The 19152-nt window shown below is 38.6% G+C and overlaps 2 protein-coding genes across 5 annotated transcripts; both read left to right on the plus strand.

The window, feature by feature from the left end:
- Positions 1-5174: 5174 nt before the first annotated feature.
- On the plus strand, positions 5175-11861 carry LOC149812299 (uncharacterized). 4 transcript variants are annotated; one of them, XM_089993338.1, is made up of 3 exons: positions 5175-5528; positions 9704-9753; positions 10609-11861. In XM_089993338.1, the coding sequence occupies exon 3, from the start codon at positions 10618-10620 to the stop codon at positions 11713-11715; it is 1098 nt and encodes a 365-aa protein (XP_089849464.1). In that variant the 5' UTR covers positions 5175-5528; positions 9704-9753; positions 10609-10617; the 3' UTR covers positions 11716-11861. The 4 variants fall into 4 exon arrangements, with proteins under 4 accessions (XP_089849464.1, XP_089849466.1, XP_089849467.1 ...); XM_089993340.1 differs by lacking the exon at positions 9704-9753 and having other exon boundaries at positions 5222-5528; positions 10481-11861; XM_089993341.1 differs by lacking the exon at positions 9704-9753 and having other exon boundaries at positions 5222-5528; positions 10561-11861.
- A 2314-nt stretch (positions 11862-14175) lies between these two features.
- LOC149812300 (putative receptor-like serine/threonine-protein kinase At5g57670) lies at positions 14176-17887 on the plus strand. Its single transcript, XM_089993025.1, has 10 exons — positions 14176-14532; positions 14616-14728; positions 14850-14954; positions 15137-15522; positions 15606-15860; positions 16524-16681; positions 16771-16850; positions 17060-17195; positions 17322-17471; positions 17566-17887. The coding sequence occupies exons 1-10, from the start codon at positions 14176-14178 to the stop codon at positions 17704-17706; spliced, it is 1881 nt and encodes a 626-aa protein (XP_089849151.1). The 3' UTR covers positions 17707-17887.
- The last annotated feature ends 1265 nt before the right edge of the window (positions 17888-19152 follow it).

Genomic DNA, 19152 nt, shown 5'->3' on the forward strand with positions numbered 1-19152 from the left:
TAGACGAGATAATGGGGAGCATTCATGTGCTTTTAAGAAGTATAGTCAAACAACAAATATTGAAGAAACTAGTGTTAGAAGATCTGAACGAATACATAGACCTCCAAATAGGTTTGTCTCCTATGAATCTTTCTCTCAAAACTATAGGGCATGTTTTCTAGTAATTCATTCATATCATGAGTCATCCAATTACAAAGAAGCCAAAGACATAAAAAAATGGGTCAATAGATGCATTACATAAGGCCTATACTTGGGAAGTCTAACATTTTTGTAAAGGAAAGAAGACAATAGGATATAAATGAGTATTTAAAGTCAAAACAAAGAGTGACGGGTCCCTATAAAGATATAAAGCAATATTAGTTGCAAAAGGGTATTCCTAAGAATATAGAATAGATTATGAGAAAAATTTGCCCCAGTAGCTTGCATGACCACAGTTAGGGTGCCGCCCCTCCTGCCCTCTCTCGTCTCTCTATTAGCACAAGGCACGAGGGCACCGACCCTCCTGCCCTCTCTCGTCTCTCTGTTAACACCCGAAAGGAGGGTGCCACCCCTCATGCCCTCTCTCGTCTCTCTGTTAGCACCCAGTAGGAGGGCACCACCCCTCCTGCCCTCTCTCGTCTCTCTGTTAACACCTGGTAGGAGGGCGTCGCCCCTCCTGCCCTCTCTCGTCTCCCTGTTAATGTCAGGGAGGAGGGCGCCACCCCCTCCTCCCATGTTTCTTCTTCTTCCTCTGCTATCTTAGAGGACAACACTGTTGTGGCCGTTGGGTGCCGAATCAATGGGGTGGTTGAAGCCGCCACCCACTTCCCCCCTTTTTCTCAGCTAGAGGACTAAGCCTAGGCTCGGTCTTGTCTAGTTTGGGGGCCAAACCCAGCTCGACCTAGTAGTCGAGCCCCCTGTTTCCCTAAAGGCAGCAACAACCTAACCATTGTTTCTCCCTCTCTTTTCTCTGTATGTTTTTCGGCAGGCCGAAACCCCTCTCAACCGAGCTGAGCCCTGACAGGGCTAGCCACAACCACACCCCCCTTGTCGCACTCCTCACCTCAGTCCGATCGGCTTGAACCGGGTTCGAGTTTGACCCTTGCGATTTAACCATCGTCTCGATAAGTTTTTAATATCATCTTTTATGCAATGCAACATAATCTTTTAGCACTATACACCGACACAACGGACGTAACACGCTTTTGAGCACATGTTTTTATAATTTTGCATAAGAATTTTCTTTGAGAAATTCTTCTTTTGTATAAACTTTAAATTATGAAAAGCCTTGTTTTGGATCCATGTGGTTTCAATGCTTATACGAAGATACAAATTTATTGTGTAAAGGAAAGTTGGTCTGTAATATGCCCAAGGTCTGTTGACTTGTTATTTCAAAAATTATTTTTGCCTGAACTGTCATTTTAAACTTTGAAAAAAGAATGATTACAAAACTTTCAAATTTTTCCTAAAAAGTTACAAGTTCGGGATTTTGGGGTGTTACACTTGGCACTAAAATAACCATGCTTTTCATTTCAATAATTTAATTAGCGCATATTTTCAATTGAACAAGTAATTATTAACACATTTATGTGGTCATATTAAGCAAGAAAAACACTTACAACTATGACTTTTTCATAAGGGAAAATTTTAAAATGGCACCTAAGTAATGGGCAATAAAAAAAAACGCACCTAAGGTTTTTTTTTTTTGTTAAAAATGCACCTAACTTTTTTTGTGTTAATAAAAAAGAAAGTGTTGACTAGATTACCTTGGGCTCCTACTAAACCAACTTAAGTTTCTAAATTTACATTTTTACACTTAATATATTCAAAACCTCTCTCTCTCTCTCTCTCTCTCTCCACACAAAATGCAATGCCCTTGTTGCAGCCTGCAATGGCTACTGCCAAATCTTTCTCTTCAATCTAGCTGCCATTGGAGTCCCCTTTGCTGCTATTAACTTTATGTTTACTTAGAAAAATAAAGGAAAGAAACAGTAGGTGCAGTAGAAGGTAAAGAAAACCATAGTGGTGGTGGTTATTGCAGTGGAAGAAGGAAAATTGACGGGTGGTTGGTACAATAAAGATGACGCCCATTACCCTTCCCCACATATGATGTGCATGCTACATTCTATGTATGAAATTGAAAAATTGAAAATTTTCACATTTATGATTTTGTTTCATCTGTTGTGCTCCGGAGACTGTAAGGAGAATGGTGGTGGTGGTGGAAGTGATAGATGAAAGAGCAAGTGATGATGGGTGGTTGTGCTTAAGTTGGTATTTGGGAGAACATGGATAAGGAATTGTCAAAAAAGAGAGGATGGATAAGGAGATGGCGAGAGAGAGAGAGAGAGAGAGAGAGAGAGAGAGAGAGAGAGAGAGAGAGAGAGAGTAAAACTGCAGGGCAGGTGTTTAAAAAGCATATAGGTGCCTTTTTGGTTATCACTAAAAAATTAGGTACTATTGTTTATGTTACCATTGGTTAGAATTGGATTATGTTTATGTTAACATGGCATCGCAAATTTGTACATCTAAAAAATTTAAAAACAACTTGGTAGTTTTATGCATTCATGATCATTGCCATGGACTTTTAATAAGTTTTTGTGTTCGCTGTATAACATTGAAAACTTCGATGCAACATGCGGTCCACCAATTCAGATACATGTGTAGTAGGTAGCTACCTGTCAAAAGGTTACAAAAAAGTTTGGCCCTCCTTTAGTTTTTATAAAATTACACTTGGGGGCCAAATTTTTCCTCTACCCACTTTTCCGCAGTTGCTGAAATGGCCCAAGGCTTTTTCAGAAACTATAAAAAACAATAATCTTTATAAACATGATTCTATTTTGGTTTCTTGTATTGCCCTATGAAATTGAAAAAATACTCATTCAATCTCATAAAAAAAGCCAAATATTTTAAACATTTGATTATAAAGGTTATTATTGTAATTTGATTTATGATTTAACATTAATTAATACTCAATAATTAAGGGCACGTTTAGAAGTGAGAGATGTAGGAAAAGTGATACAAAATGAAAAAATTAGTGTAATTTTGCCTACCCTTTAAAATGAGAAAACTTTTTTTCTAAAAGATTTTATTTAAAAGTATGCTTTTTAATAAAAAGCATTCCTCTAGAGAGGATAGAAGAATGTTTTCAGAAAAAATTTGTAAGTTTTCTCTCTCTAGAAGTGGAGGGTTCAACTGAACACTCTTCCTCGCATTCTCTTTTTGAGACCTTTCTTTCTCCATCTCATCATCACCACCACCATCTAAAATCACCCACCATCACACTACAATCGTCCACCTCCACCACCATCGCACCATCACCACCACCATCCATCTAGACACCACCAGCCTCCTCCATTGGAAGATAAGAAAGAGTTGAAAAGGAGGAAGACCAGGAAAAAAGAGAGGGTAGTTTCAATTTTTATTTTTCTCATGCACACAAACAAGTGAACATTTTTCATTTAAAAAAACATTATCATATCAAAACCTCTAATTGGCAAAATTTTCTTTCCTATAGATTTTTTTTTTGTTTACAAACGTGCCCTAAGGGCATTCTTTTGATTGCCGGTTTTCAAGAGAACAAAGACCCATATAAAAAATTTTAAAAAAAATGGAGCAATTTTTTGAAATTAGTACTAAAGGTTGGTCTCTAAGTGAAAGTTGCCTTAATTCTTAGTGGTTGGCATATTGGTTGCGTCCTTGACCGCAATCACGTGAAATCGATGCCCATGATGTCAGCCAGCGTGCATAAGAACGCAGCCCAGCCCAGCCCAGCCAATCGCACACGCACACATATAAGCAACGGGTTCGATCTAGGATCCAAAACATATCTGGATTTGGACCTGATACTCAGAGAAACCTACCACGTCTTGACCTAGGATGGTCTAGTGCAAAGGTCCAAACTGGTTTCTGAAAGGAAAATCCACATCGAAAAAGATGGGCGGAGCTGCCAGTCAGAGTAACTATCTAGGCTGTAAAGTGTGTAACATATCGGCGATATTTTGAACAGTTCATGATTTTATCGTCCTATTTCCATAAGTGGATACGTCATAAAAAAAAGTGATATTTTCAAAAGTTTGCCTATTATGAAAAAATGCATTTTACCATCATGAGATAAGCACTTATAGGCTTCATATTTTTTAAGTTTTCGTTGTAGTTCACATATATTTTTGTTTTAACTGTTATATATGCCAATAATTTTCTAAAATTTTCTTAAAAAGAATATCAATTAACTTATCGTGGGATTTCCTTGATTTGTGACTTTTGCGATACAAGAGAAAAAGAAAAAGAATAAATTTAGGGTCCAACCCGAAATTTATTGAGGACTTGTATGTTCCTTGAGGCAAAATTCTTGCCTGATTCTACATGTGAGTTAGTTTGTATCTATTTGGTCTTTTAGCAATTACCAAACCAATGCTTGGATCATATTGTCAGGCCCAATCACCTGATGAAGGCCTACTTGGGGGATCCAAGTCTGGTTATCTCCAAGACCTGACCTATCGACAGTTACCAAACCAGACATAAGACCTATGTCACAAAGTGTTGAAAATATGTCGACATTATGTTCACAATCTCCAAAACATGTGATCATTTCCACATAGGGGTGTCAACGGGTTGGATTTGGTTCAGATCCAAGTGAATCCAAATCCAAATCTGTCTTTGAGGTGTTGATACCAGGTCTGGACTCGGGTCAGATATAAGAAAAACCAGACCAGGGTCCTATAAAGATTACATGAACCAGACACGGTTCGTACACAGTAAAATAAATATTTTACCTTTTTTTATATTGAAAAATTACAGGTCTTAATCTGAATTCGGGTCGGGTCCGGTATGAATTTTCACAAACCATACGGGCTCCATATATTAGTTGGATCCTTTGGGTCTGACCAAGTTTCTAATCGGACCTCCTTTTTTATCACCAAACGCTGACCCTATAGGGTTTGGTATGGTTCGGGTCTGGGTCAAACCCGACCCATTGACACCCCTATTTCCACAATATATTCAACTTTAGAAACATTGATTTCTAAAACTCCTTTCTATATGTTTTAACAACTTTACATATCATACATACCTTTAATAATATTTGTTTTTTTTATTCATTCAGATATTCTTTCGATAACGATATCGGATCCTATCCGACCCATTAACAGCTCCACTAAAAGTAAACCGACATAAAGTCACGAGTACGACGTAAAGTTGCGTGTGAGAGCCAAAGCGAGAAAACGAGACGCATTTACCACATATCGTCCCCAGTCGAGCACGACCGGGCGGTCTGATTGGTGCGGTGCGCTCGCGCTCACCGGACCAGTCATAAGAAAACGTGGCCACGACGCTCTCCTCTTCCGTCGGGCTCTGCAACTCTCCGCCACCACTCTCTCCCCCCCACGAAATGCTCTCCCTCCGATCCTAGAAACACAGAAGATCCCTTTCTTTTTCTTTTCCCCCCATTTCCTTCCCTTTTCCCACGAAAGAAAAAAGAAAGGCCCTAGGTTTCTCTCATGGATCGCTGCTCCTCTGTTTGAAACCCTAATTTTCCGAGCGGGAAGGGAAAGGTGCGTCTTTTCTATCCAACATCTCACTCTCGAACCCCCTGGATTCCCGGATCCGAAACCTTGCTCTCTTTTTTTCTTTCGTATCTGCGTTATCTTTTCGAAGAATTTGCTTTGCTTGATCGTTAAGCTTGATGTCACATGCGATCGCGTCGGCCCCGAAGCCATTAAAGTCATGGAGTGGCGGATGCCTAAAGCTTAATTTCATGTGGTTGCATTAAAAAGTTTCTTTCCTTCTTTTTTTTTTGTTTTTTTTAATTCTTGCAAGTTTTTAATGGTGTGATCTGAGTTTTCTTTTTTGTTTTGTAATTGTTTAATATGTGGGGAGATGATTTGTGCTACTCTTTGCCTAACTGTTTCAGATTGTGCGATCGTCTTTCTATCGCTTGCTTCTGTTTGACCTGATTATTTTTATTGTGGCATCCTGGATTTGCCAGTTGTGCTTGTGTGTAGCCTTGAATATCTAAGATGCGGATGGTCTCTGCCAACCCCCTCCCCCCCCCCCCCCCCCCACATGTTCGTTGTGTTTATATATTATGATTCCTGTTGGTTGTTATAGGAAGCACATGCATCGAACCTAGATCTAGGATCATCAGAGTTGCCTGTGAATGTGGGTTGATGATGGTCGAGGATCTCGGCGATTGTGGATTGATGTGAGTGAGAGTAGTTGGACCTCGATTGTTGTTCCCTGCGCAGTGCAATCATTGTCTAATCTGGCATTTTGATTCTTTGTGTTCATGGAGACCGCCACATTGGTGCAGGCTTGAATGTTAGGGAAATTGAGATTCTAGCTGGCGACGAAATTGATAATCGTGGAAGCGTAAGAATTGTTCTGCAAATTCATTTTCTGCATTTGGATTTTGCTTTTAGTCGTCATAACCATGGTTTCTGTTTTATTGGGTTGATCTGTTGGGCACATTCCTTGTCTTCTATTATCAAAACATTTATGTAGATTCTAGATTCGGACCGTGAAAACAGTATCTTTGAATGAAATCATTGTGTTTTGTGCACATTGGGTCTTGTTTTTGCCCCTCCGCTGATTTCGATCCAACTAGAACAAAGGTGACAGAGTGCTGCATGATGGAGGCAATTGCTTTGATGGTAGAACCATAACTCTGCCTGCAGATCGGAACTTGCAGGAAAGGTTTCACTTAGCTGTTCTAGTGGCTGATTCCGAAGTGGTGTTCATTTTATGCATATTATCTTCACTTAGCTGTTACAGTTGTATGACATCTTGATTTACATTTGATTGATTAATCTGATTTTGTGAATGCCAAGATGATTCTTAGCAAATTGTGTTGTGCAGTAGAAGCCCATGCTTGTGTGATCATGTTTGTTTCATGCTAAATAAACCTACATCCCAAACCAGCCTTGGAGGATTTTTGCATCTGACATATACTGTTGTTTGCAATAGAAACTTCTTGCTGTGAAATTAGAGATAGTTCTGATATTTAGGCTTGTATATGTTAATCTGTATGAATGTCTTTTGACCTTCTTTGGCAGTGATTTCCATAGAGTTTTCCCTCTTGCTATTTATGCCTGTTGAGTTTCAATGTTAATTAGATGGATATTGGCTTTTTTTTTCTAGCCTTTTATTATAGTGTGATTTCTTATCTCCTTACACACATACATGTATCCTACCCTCCCCAACACACATACACATAAAATCTTGTGATATTTTGAAAATATTGTGTTTTTATGTTTTCTTTTTGACAAAAAGATAAAAAAGGGGAATTGTCACAATATTATGACAAAAGCTTTAAGTTTGAAGTTTGAACTATCATGATACTTATAATGTTATCTTTTGAGAAATTCATTTTTTGAAACTTTTAGCATTTTCAATTATCATCATTATTCTTACTTCTATAAATCCCAAGATTTTTCAAAGGAAAGCACTCCCTTCTAAATTCTCCCAAGAAAACTCTTGTCAATATGATTGTGAAGCGCTATGCACACATACATGAATGTATACATGTGTGTGTGTGTGTGTGTGTATCACACACATCAGCTTCAGGTCGACCTGGTCCATGCTCCCCTAGCTGCAGCCTTCTCTGGGGCCTTGACTTTCCACCTAGACATGCATACATCATACATATGTATGTGCATGCACGCACGCATGCATGCACACATCTGTGTGTGTGTGTGTGTGTGTGTGTGTTTTTAAATTGAAAGACTAAATTTTATAAGCATGAATTCAGGAGGGTGGGAAGAATCATGTCCACTCTCTGCCATTAAATGTGCATGTTTCCATATGTGTGTGTGTCTGCTACCTGGTGGTTTTGTTTTGTCCTAGTCCTAAGTTGATCACGTTCTATTTTAAACACAAATCAGGTCTGATCCAATATCCAAACATGGATCCCTTAGCTGGTAATTTGGTTTAAAAGACTAAGTTGCTTTGTTCTGATAATGGGCATAGCCTAACTTGTAACTGGATCTGATCCAAATTTATAGAAATGTTAAAGTTTTCTTTTGCAGTTTTCTTGTATAAAACAAAAAAGAAAAAGAAAATTTGTCTCATCATACAAAACAAACATGAAAAAGTTTGTCATATGAGAAATTTTTCATATGAAATAAGTTTCATATAAAGCTGCTTCAAATGAGAAAAAAGTGGCATGAAGTGTGCCCTAATTGAATATCAAGTATTGGAACTGTAGTCCCAATTTTAGGCCAACTGGCTGAATAGTTATTCTTCAATGTCTTGATCCTTTATGCCTTCCATCTACACCATGTATTTGTCATCTCTCTTCCTCTCTTGACTGTTCAAGTCCCTTGTCATGCTTTGCAATTTCTTCTAAATCTTAATTTATACGTTCTGTGAGAAAAAAGAGATAAGCAAAATATTTGACATATGGATAGTTTTCGATATATGGTGTAGCAAGGGGACTATTTGATGACCATTTTCATAACCTGTTAGATGATTTTGGTCCTGGAGAATGTCATAAACTGGATGTTGTTGAACATAGCATAAAAGTCTGTATTTTCCAAAGGTTAACAAAAAGCTGTAGATGATTTTCTCTGTGTTTATCATTGATGAATCTTAGAGTGATATTTTTGGGAGGCTAATTCCATAGAGGAAAAATTATTGAGGTTGTTAATCATAGAGATGGCTTTTAGATTTGTAGTACTCAATTGTGGCTGATTCCCTTAGCTACGGCTACACTGTTTTATGAGAACAAATTTGAAATGAAGAAAGAGTAACTTTGGAATTTCTAAAAATATCACTGACATCCTTTTTTTTAAATATTATAAATTATTAGAAGAAAATAAGTGTCCAAAATGGCTTAACAAATGGTTGTCCTTTTGTTTCACAAAGGCCAAAACTGTTAGGGTATGTGGCTGCCAGTGTTTGTGCATGTCTACAACAAAACAAAAGAGGCTGAGCAGGAACACAAGAACACTAGCTGAATTCATGATGCCACGCATGCACCTTGAGGATTTTAATGTACAGATGAACCTATGCATAGACAAACAATGTAATGGCTGGATGGACCTACTTACACTGGGTTTTGGTTTCTGAAGATTTTCAAGATCTGCATACAGTTCATGTGCTTATTTTTATTAGGCAAAGTGCTGATTTCGGGTATGGATGGGCAGTCTAGTTGTAATGTCATTTTTGTTGGAGAGAAGACACAAATTCTTTGCTCTAGGAGATTGTTATGTTGAGAAGAATCTTGCCTAATCACTAATAAGTTGCAGTCTTTGGGGTTGGGGCACTTCTTCAGTTCTGCTAGGGGGTCTGATTCTCTCTTGCCTTGCGCCCATGGTTTCAGCAGCTGTTCGAAAGGTTGACCTATTCGAGAGTCTCTGGATCTCGATTTTCCAACTTGATTTTTGACATAAGAAAACTTTTTGCTTGTGATGAATGTTAAAAGAAATTAAAGGGAAATTTTGCAAGCAGAGTGGGCTGTCTTGCAGTTGCCAGTTACTCCATGTCACAAGTTTGGATTTTGCCATATTATTTGGCAATACGGATATGATAGTGATGGAGCTTGTAATAATGTTTGATATTACAAACCTTGTTATTAGTAGATAGTTGACCTGGCCACAGTTGTCTACCTTCTTCATGGATTTTCCTGTACTTTTATTGTTTGTGTATGCATGAATTTGTTTGATGTTACAATTTATGCAACTGTTATTTTCCATCATCTTGACATTGTTTCTGCCTGCATTTTTTCCAGATTATTTAAAAGGCTGTCCAGAGTTTTGTGAATTAAATTTCTCTTTCGTGGTAAATACCGATCCCTATCCACTTGCACAGAAGTTCTTGATTTTTTTGGTAATTAAACAGATTCACAGAAATGAATCTGTAATCCATGATTTATTTTGATTGTTAGAATTATAGTGGCCAGTATATCCACACAAAAATAAAATGCTAGATAGACTAATTGCATTTACTTACATGGTTTCAACAGAAAGTGCCAACCTTACTTATCCCAGGTTGTTGAGGACTCCAGATAGTATTTAAGCACCCACCATAGAATGCTTATCTTATACATAAGAAATTAATGTTATCTTACTCTAATGATGGCTGTTTGTTGAAGATCTTGTTCAGTGGTCTAGCCAACCAGGCAAACCCTAACTTTACAAAATCTACAACTTCAATTGCACATTGTGTGAACTCAATAGTTTGTTGCACTCCATCATAGTTGGACCTGCTTTAGTTTTATCAGTCACACACACATTTTTGTCTTGCTTCCTCATTCTTCATTAAAGCAGTTAGGTAAATATTTTTTCTATTTTTCAGTTCATCATCCTGCCTGAGGATTGACTGTTTTTATTCTTAAAGAGTGGCAGTATCTTGGTTAAAGGTTCTTGAGTTTGGGTTAGATTGATGTTTACTGCTAGCTTGCTCTCATAGAAAAGCTTTTTGTTGCAATAGTTGATGCTGTTGTTTTTTGTCTTTTGAGAGGAATAGTTACTTTTTTTTAGAGGAATAGTGATGTTTGTGGCTGCAGGCTCATTTTGATTTTGTTGTTATGTTTATTTGTCCAGTTTGCTTGGGCTTTTTTAAAGGCGTTTCTATCCTCTCTTTCAGCAATAAAAGATGGTGTACCCTGTGTCTTAGCTCTGCTATGTTTTGTAGTTCTTCAAGATGGCAAAAGGCAGGGGTCGTCGTAGATTTGCTTCCCATCAATTGAGGGCATCTCCACATCCACTGAAGAATTGCCGCTGGAATAAAAATCTAGTCCACAAGAAACCATGCAAAACAGGGGAGGCCACAGGGAAGAAAGACTGGGATCATGTAACCTGTTCGGTGTGCATGGAGTACCCGCATAATGCAGTTCTCCTTCTCTGCTCATCCCATGACAAAGGCTGTCGTCCTTACATGTGTGGCACCAGTTATCGCTATTCCAATTGCCTAGACCAGTTCAAGAAGGCGTACGGAAAAGCTTCAAAGGGATCCGACTTTCATGATTTTCGTAACTCCACTTTAGCTATTTCTGACAGTGAAGATTTATCGCTTGAAGACGGATCTGTTGGAAATATAAACTTGGGATTGTCCCAGCCAAGAGAAAAGTGGGAGCTATCAGAGTTGGTATGCCCACTATGCCGTGGAAAGGTCAAGGGATGTACAGTTGTAGAATCTGCTCGTGCTTATCTCAATACCAAGAAGAGGAGCTGCATGCAGGACGGATGCTCCTATGTAGGTAACTATGAAGAGTTAAGGAAGCATGTAAGAGCAGAGCACCCTAGTGCACGTCCGCATGAGGTGGACCCTGTGCTCCAACAGAACTGGAGGCGTTTGGAGCATGAGCGGGCGCATGACGATGTACTCAGCACAATCAGGTCAACAATGCCAGGGGCCATGGTGTTAGGGGACTATGTTATAGAAGGAAACGGATTTGGGAGCGACAGGGATGAGGTAGGCATTGACGATAGCAACTGGCTGAATGTCCTCCTCCTCTTTCAGGCATTTGGGCCTAACGGCAATACAGCTGGTGGCCATAATTTCACTTCGCGACTGAGGCGGCTTGCTAGAGGTTATCAGAGGTTGGAAATGGGGTCATCGGGGTTGGGACGAAGTCGGTGGCGGGGTGAGGCACCGAGCATCACCACTTCTGATGAAGATGAATCTCCCAGTGTTGACACTACCACCACTACCACTACTGCTGGAAGGGGGAGAACCAGTAGGGAAGGTTCTGCTAGGAGGCGCAGAAGCCGCAGACGCTCGATAACTGATCTGACATGAATTAACCTACTTCAGCTGAAACATATTTCAGATGTAGGTTAGTTGCATTTAGAAAACTGAAAAAAAAAAGGAAAAAAGGCATAGGCTGTTGGTGTAAAACTTAGCTGCATTTGTGATGGGATTATTTTATCTTGTTTTATTTTTTATTATGATGCATTCTGCTGTTCATATTACAGAAACCTGCTTTTGAGTTTTCTGGATGTTGCATTCTTGCAACTTTCTACATGGCTTGTGAAAATGGTAGTTCTACCCAGTGTCACATTGAAAAGATTGAGGGAAGTGTAACTTTGTTACCGATATAGAGCAGTAGCCTCTTGCTGCAAATTCATTTCCCTTACCATTGTTAGTCATAGTATGTTTAGTTGGAGGTGGTTCATGTATTGCTTGGCTTATATACTTTGGATGGCCGATGTAAATTACCAACCTTGTAAGTTTTCATGTTTGTAGAAGGTGACTAACCCCATCGTGGAATGTGGTTTCCTTTGTAAATTTTCAAGGTTTAAGTCTAATCCAAGTACATTCGCCTCTCTCTCTCTCTCTCTCACACACACACACACACACACACACAATAATGTGCATTCATATATTATTAGCTGGTTTCGGTAGGTGTTGATGCAGTTTATCATATGCTTGTGGTTTGTGGAAGGTATGTCATATGCATTCTGTTTGTATGGAATTTTTTTTTTCTGAAAGGCAAGTTGGGGTTAGGCGGACCCCTACCAGAACAACAGCCGCCCCATGTGGCAGAGGGATTCGATCCTGGGACATGTTATCTTGGCCCGCTGTCTAAGGCACATGGCACGACACACCATGTGACACCTGATGACATGTCTGACACGTTTTATATTTTTATAACTTTGTTTTTGTATGTTACTATTAATAAACTTATTTTTACATATTATGACTATTAAAAAATACTTGTATATGTTAAATAATTTAGAAAGACATGTCCATTTTGCTCTTCATAAAAATCATGTGTTCGAGGTATCATATCCATACCATGTGACAGTTAAAGGGCCCTGTCGCATGTGGTTGGCCGTTAATGGTGCTTGATTGCCTCGGATTATAGATCCGAGGAGGATTTAAGAATTAAGATCCTTGTATCTTTCTGTTCTTCTCATTGAAAAGGAATCTCAAAAGTGGGGATCGGAACATGGATTAAATAAGCCATCTTAGTTTTTGAATATAGAGCAAACCTAAATTATTTGGGTTTGCCCTGAATACTACCTGATCCAATTTACACACAAACCTGGATCTGGATCTGGATTTGATGAGACTAATCAGTCATGTTCAAGGCCCAACATTGATTTGAAAAATAAGCACCCATGTACAAATCAGATATTAACGGTTAAAAGTTGCTACAATCGTTTGTATGTACAAATGACTTGGCAACTTATTTTTTGTCTTTTTTTCTTTTGCTCTATCGACCCTATGGATGCGATGTACATGTTGAATCGCTGAAATCTGAACTGTATACAGGCTTTTCTGAGGAAGCAAAAATCAACGGTTGTAAATACATTGATTTTTCTCAACTAAAAAAAATGTTTTTCATCGAAAGAACATGATCTAAGGATCGATTCCCACTCAATCAACCATGTTGAACACATCTTTGAGGTTAGATTGAGTCAAAACAACTTGCATCCAGAGATTCCAATTAGATTGTACCTACAATCGACTGTATTATATATACCCCACATGTTCATATTCTTCAATTTGGAGCTCTAACCGCTATGCATAATGTGTGTGTGCGTGTGCACCCTCACGCTCATGCTATAATATAAAATATAAGTTCAAGAATACAACCAGATCCCATTTGGTTGAAGTTATGCCAAATATTTCCAAAACTTGCATCTAAATCCACATCCGGTTGGGTGCTACCTCTAGACGTGCACATGATTAAATCTGAAGGTGCACTTTTGCAATTATTTGACACAAATGGTGGGGTTTTCTTGATTGGGGATCATATGGCAAATTGGTCATTCTTTTTCAGGCATGTGACTATGGTATGCAAAATAGTTTGGGCAGTTCTTGTTGGAAACATTTTCATGCACCTAACTACATGACTATAAGCATGCATTAGTGCAAGCAAACATACACACACAGGCAACACACGCACACGCACATACACACATACACAGGAACAGGGCCTATCATTATCTTTTTCGCTTGATGAGCAAGACAAATCATATCTCAATTGATGGACCGTCACCACCACCGCCAACACTACAACGCCTTTGCTTTCATCACAAAGAAAACTCAAAAACAATAATTTGCACGAGCATAATCGGTAGCATGTATCCCCTTTTGTCACTGTAAAAGAATATGATACTTCTTAAACAAGGAAACCTGAACGAGTTAATGGTGGTCACTCCTCTTTGCAACACATGTTCAGTCATTATTGACCAATGTGCATAAATTGCCACAGTTGTACACTGTCTGGGAAGCAAGAAGGACAACAGCATGAACTCCAACAATCAAATTCTTGCAAACCAACAGAAGAGCGTTCCTACAGGCACAAAGATACTTGTTGGTATTTCCTTGAATGCTAAAACTACTGTGGAGCTTCTTTCATGCGCAATTGACATTGCAGCTTGTCCAGGAGACACCATAGTTGCACTACATGTTCTTGGTATGGAACTGCCACTTCTTGCTTCTTTTTTTCAAGTTCAGAAATACATACTTATCCATGAAATTGCAGCAATGAAGGATATTAAAAGGCAACAATATAGCACATCTGAAAAGATGATGCTGCGTCGAGCAAAAACATATCTGATAACCATGATAGCGGAGTTCACAGATCTCTGTCAATCTAAGCAGGTACAGTGCTATATACATTCAACCTCAAACCAGTAAGTAGAATTAAAAAGAACAAGAAGATAATTGGTGCTGGCCATTTGCAGGTGAAGTTGGAAGCAAAGGTCAGGTGCAGTTCTGATATAGGGAAAAGCCTGGTTGATGAAGCAACATTCACACAAGCTGCTTTTCTCATAGTGGGTCGCTCAAAAATCCAGAGGTATAAAGTTTCAAAATTATTCAACAGAAAGTTTTTCATTATATAATAATATCTTACAGCTATCCATCGAATAACAGACCATCATTTGGAATTTCAACACATTGCTACCTTCATGCTCCAGATGGTTGCTCTGTGATTTCTGTTCAAAGAAGGGTAGAGGTGCCAGCCATCTTACCTACAATCTGTCCTATTCTGGATTCTCATTCTGGCCCAATTTGCATAGAAGGTTTGTACAAGGAAGTCCTATGTAAGAAAGAAATTCAACGTTCTTCATATTAATTAAGCCTCCTAATATCTAACTCTGCCACAAACAGCTGCAAAGTTTCAGAAGATGAGCTTGAAACAGCAAAACAAAGATCTCAGGAGGCCTGATTCTTCTCCACACAAGTTTTTCCATTTTAATTTCAGGAATGGAGATAAACCATATAACAAAAACTACAAGCAATGCAATCATGAAACTTCCAATGAAAGCCACGCCATGAAAGATGATGGGAGCGGTCCTCCTGATGAAACTCTTGCCACAGGAGACGCTCCTTTTGCTGCTGCAAATTTCAGTACCTTAGGATCTCTTCTAACAATTGATTCTAGAGTGTTCAATCAAGATAAGAAATTGAAAAGCTGGAAACATAGCTCATCAAGCAAATTCTTTTCCTTACCATTCTTCCGTAGTGCAACTGAGAAAGCCAGAAAAGTTACTCAGAAGTTGACTGATTCTGAGTTAGAAAGTCCAAAACCTACATGGATATGTTTCAGCTACGATGATATATTTTATGCCACAAACAAATTTCATCCAGGTACTAAGATTCTTAGTCAAAGAAAGTTCCAACTGTCAACATAAAATTTTCTGTAACTAACTTTAGTTTTGCGATCCATGCAGACAATCTCGTAGGCAGGGGAGGATATGCAGAAGTGTACAGAGGCCAACTCCTTAATGGCCAGACAATAGCAGTGAAAAGATTAACTAAAAATAATGCAGATGAAAAAAAAGAGAGAGAGTTTCTCATAGAATTGGGCATCATGGGGCATGTTCGGCATCCTAATACAGCATGCCTGATAGGCTGCTGCATAGAAAAAGGACTGCATCTGATTTTTGACTTCTCACCAAATGGAAGCTTGGAATCAGTGTTGCATGGTGGGATATACAATATATATATATATATATATATATATATATATATATATATATGGGAAGGGGCACCATCCAACCAAAGGAAACTCTAAAATTTAGAACCAACGCGGATGGGATGGCTCTCCTTCTCCAATGATTGAGCATCTCATCGATCGGACCTCATATATTTGTTCTTTACAATTTATTTAGTAAGAAATATGTTTTACATGAAGACTTTTCGCCATATAGGCATGTTTTTCGAAACGTGAATCATTGAGGGCTCACAATGCATTTAAAGCTTTACAATACAAAGTATTGTGGGCCGTTGATTTTTAGTGCTTTCAAAACACGTCTAAATATCAAAAATTCATAATCCAAAACATGAAACTCACTAAATGAATGATAAAATCCAATATGTAAATTCTGATCAATGAAAAAATCAATCATTAGAGAAGGAACATCATTGATTATCACCGGTTGTAGATTTTGGACCTTCCTTTGGTTGGATGGTCTCCCCTTCCCATATATATATATATATATATATATATATATATATATATATATGTGTGTGTGTGTGTGTGTGTGTGTGTGTGTGTGTGTGTGTGTGTGTGTTCTTTGCCTCTATCAATACAGATTTAATCCTCTTAGCAGTTAGAATTGATTCACCCTTTGAGTTCTGTTCTTCAGGTAAAAACAGTAAATTGCTTGAATGGTCAGTCAGATTCAAGATAGCTATTGAAGTTGCAAGAGGATTGCATTATCTTCATGTATGCTGCAAGCGACGTATCATCCACCGAGACATCAAAGCATCCAACATCCTTCTTGGACAAGATTTTGAACCACAGGTCAAGCTAATGATTCAGAATTTCAGACACTAAATTTTCCAAGGAAGCAGCCTATTTTTCCTCATTTAACTTGGTTGACGTTGCCACAGATTTCTGACTTTGGATTAGCAAAGTGGCTCCCAAAGCAATGGAGCCATCATTTAGTAACTCCCATAGAGGGAACATTCGGGTAAATTCTCGTCCCCTTTCCCTGTAGCAATCAAATTTCATGAGACTGCAATGAATTATTATACTTGTCCTAGTCTTATTTCCATAATCTTCTCAACAAACCAAAGAACCACATGATGATTATGAGGGTGTTAAAGTGATCAAACTAGTTCATTAGATTAACTGATTTTTGCATGACAGTGTCATTGAGGTATGCCATGCTGTGAACAGGTACCTAGCACCAGAATACTTCGCGCATGGGATTGTTGATGAGAAGATTGATGTTTTCTCCTATGGGGTCCTCCTCTTAGAGATCATCACCGGTCGGAAGCCAGTGAGTTCATCAAAACAGAACCTTCTCCAGTGGGTGAGTGAAGAAGAAATCTCATAAATCTCCATTAATTTCAGTGTATAACTTACAAATACAGACATAACACAAAGTCTCTACTAATTTCAGCATATAACTTACTAATCTTGGCAAAGTATGATGTAGGCAAAGCCACTCATGGAGTCCCGAAAATATGCTGCGCTGGCAGACCCAAAACTTGGTGGATTGTATGATGCTAACCAGATGCATAGATTAGTTCTTGCAGCATCCTTCTGTGTAAAAGAATCAGCAGGACAGCGACCATCAATAAGTGAGGTTGAAGTTGCATCTCTACATGTGTTAAAACTAATTCATGAATTTTCCCTTGAGCTCATATACTGAAGCCCATCTATCCGGCTATGCACTGCAGGTGATTCAGATTATGACTAATGGAACTCATCCCGAGGATGAACAGAGTTGGAGAGTGTCAGAAACCAAGGATGACGGAATGAATGGTTATACCACAGATGTTGATAACCAGTTCGAAAATACACCAGATGAGAATTTCTGATATCAGTGTAAGATTACTTTTTGCAAGGAGAAGCCAAAGGATTTCTACCCACACCCAAAGAATTGACCTGTTCTTATCAAACAGAAGCCAGATCCATAGGAAGCAATAACCCATCCATCATAAATTAAGTGTTTAGTTTGTTGTATCCAGACTCATTGAGAAACATAATTTGTTTTTGGAATGATGGATTGTTGATTACTTACTAGCGCAGATTTCACTAGACAGTACTCTGGATATATTTCACAAGGCATACTTGTGACAGCCCTTCTCTTTCTATTGAATGACATATTTCAACAACCACTACAACCAGCAACCAAGTATCTCTCGACAGTATCCGACTACTCCCCACTTCCTTTATTAATCCTCTCTCCTTGATAACTCTTCTCAAATTTTCTGATTTTCCCATCTTCCAACAGAAACATATAATTTAACTCCATTATCAACAAATGACACGTGATACCAGCTAAATCAACAATATGATCATTACCATTGCCAATTTGCCACACTTAGGAACTAATAGTTGTCCAGGATTTGTCTGTGGGGGGTATTGCTAGACCAATCAGCACAGACTTCCACATCCATACCAGGCCTGAATCGGCCGATTTGCATACAATTCAACCCGGATTCACTTCAAATTGGGCAGAACCGGCCTGATTGCGACAGGGTTGAATCAGCCATTTTTTTAATATTTTAATATTTGTTTGATTTTTAATGATTTTTTAATTAAATTTTTTAAAAATGAACGATTCAGTTCAAGTCTGAATAATCTGATTCTCCGAATCAATTTTAGGTCACAAACCGATTTTGACAACATTGGTATTGACAACCACATGCTAGCGCTGCATCCCTTCAAGTTTTTAATATCCTTCTTGTTTAACTGCTTACAAGGAAGCCAAAAGCCTAAAATAATGCAGGGGGTGGTATTATAATCAGCCTTTCATTCCTCAGTTTCAGGCCAAACACCATTTGCTCTCACAATCGGCCTTCTGCCTATAATTTTAGTCTTTTCTCTAACAAGAGAACCACTAAAACCATTGAAGTCCTTGTGCCAAATATTGAATCCAATTTGGACCATTTTGGTGCTTTCTCAGGCAAAACCTCAGCACCGAATCTAGAGTCCATGCTTTAGTATGTTGAATGTTTCAAGAAAGAGGTTGCCATATCGTTCAAGCCTTGACCAAGTCCGGCTTAGTCACAAGGATACAACAGATTTACTACAAGGGTGTCACACACACACACACACACACACACACACACACACACACACAGCATTCACTGCAAAAAGATGATTTGGATGGAGGCTGATTCTCTGAGCAAATTCAAAACCAACTTCCTGCAAGATACCTTTTGCAGAACAATATTTGTTCAATTGTCAAACAGGAAATAACATGGATCCAAAGAAAAACTCAAATTAAACTGCCATCCCATGCAACGAAAGACAATTGA

Source organism: Nuphar pumila, chromosome 17 (assembly GCF_984573655.1).
Source record: "Nuphar pumila chromosome 17, dmNupPumi1.hap1.1, whole genome shotgun sequence".
Lineage (NCBI taxonomy): Eukaryota > Viridiplantae > Streptophyta > Magnoliopsida > Nymphaeales > Nymphaeaceae > Nuphar > Nuphar pumila.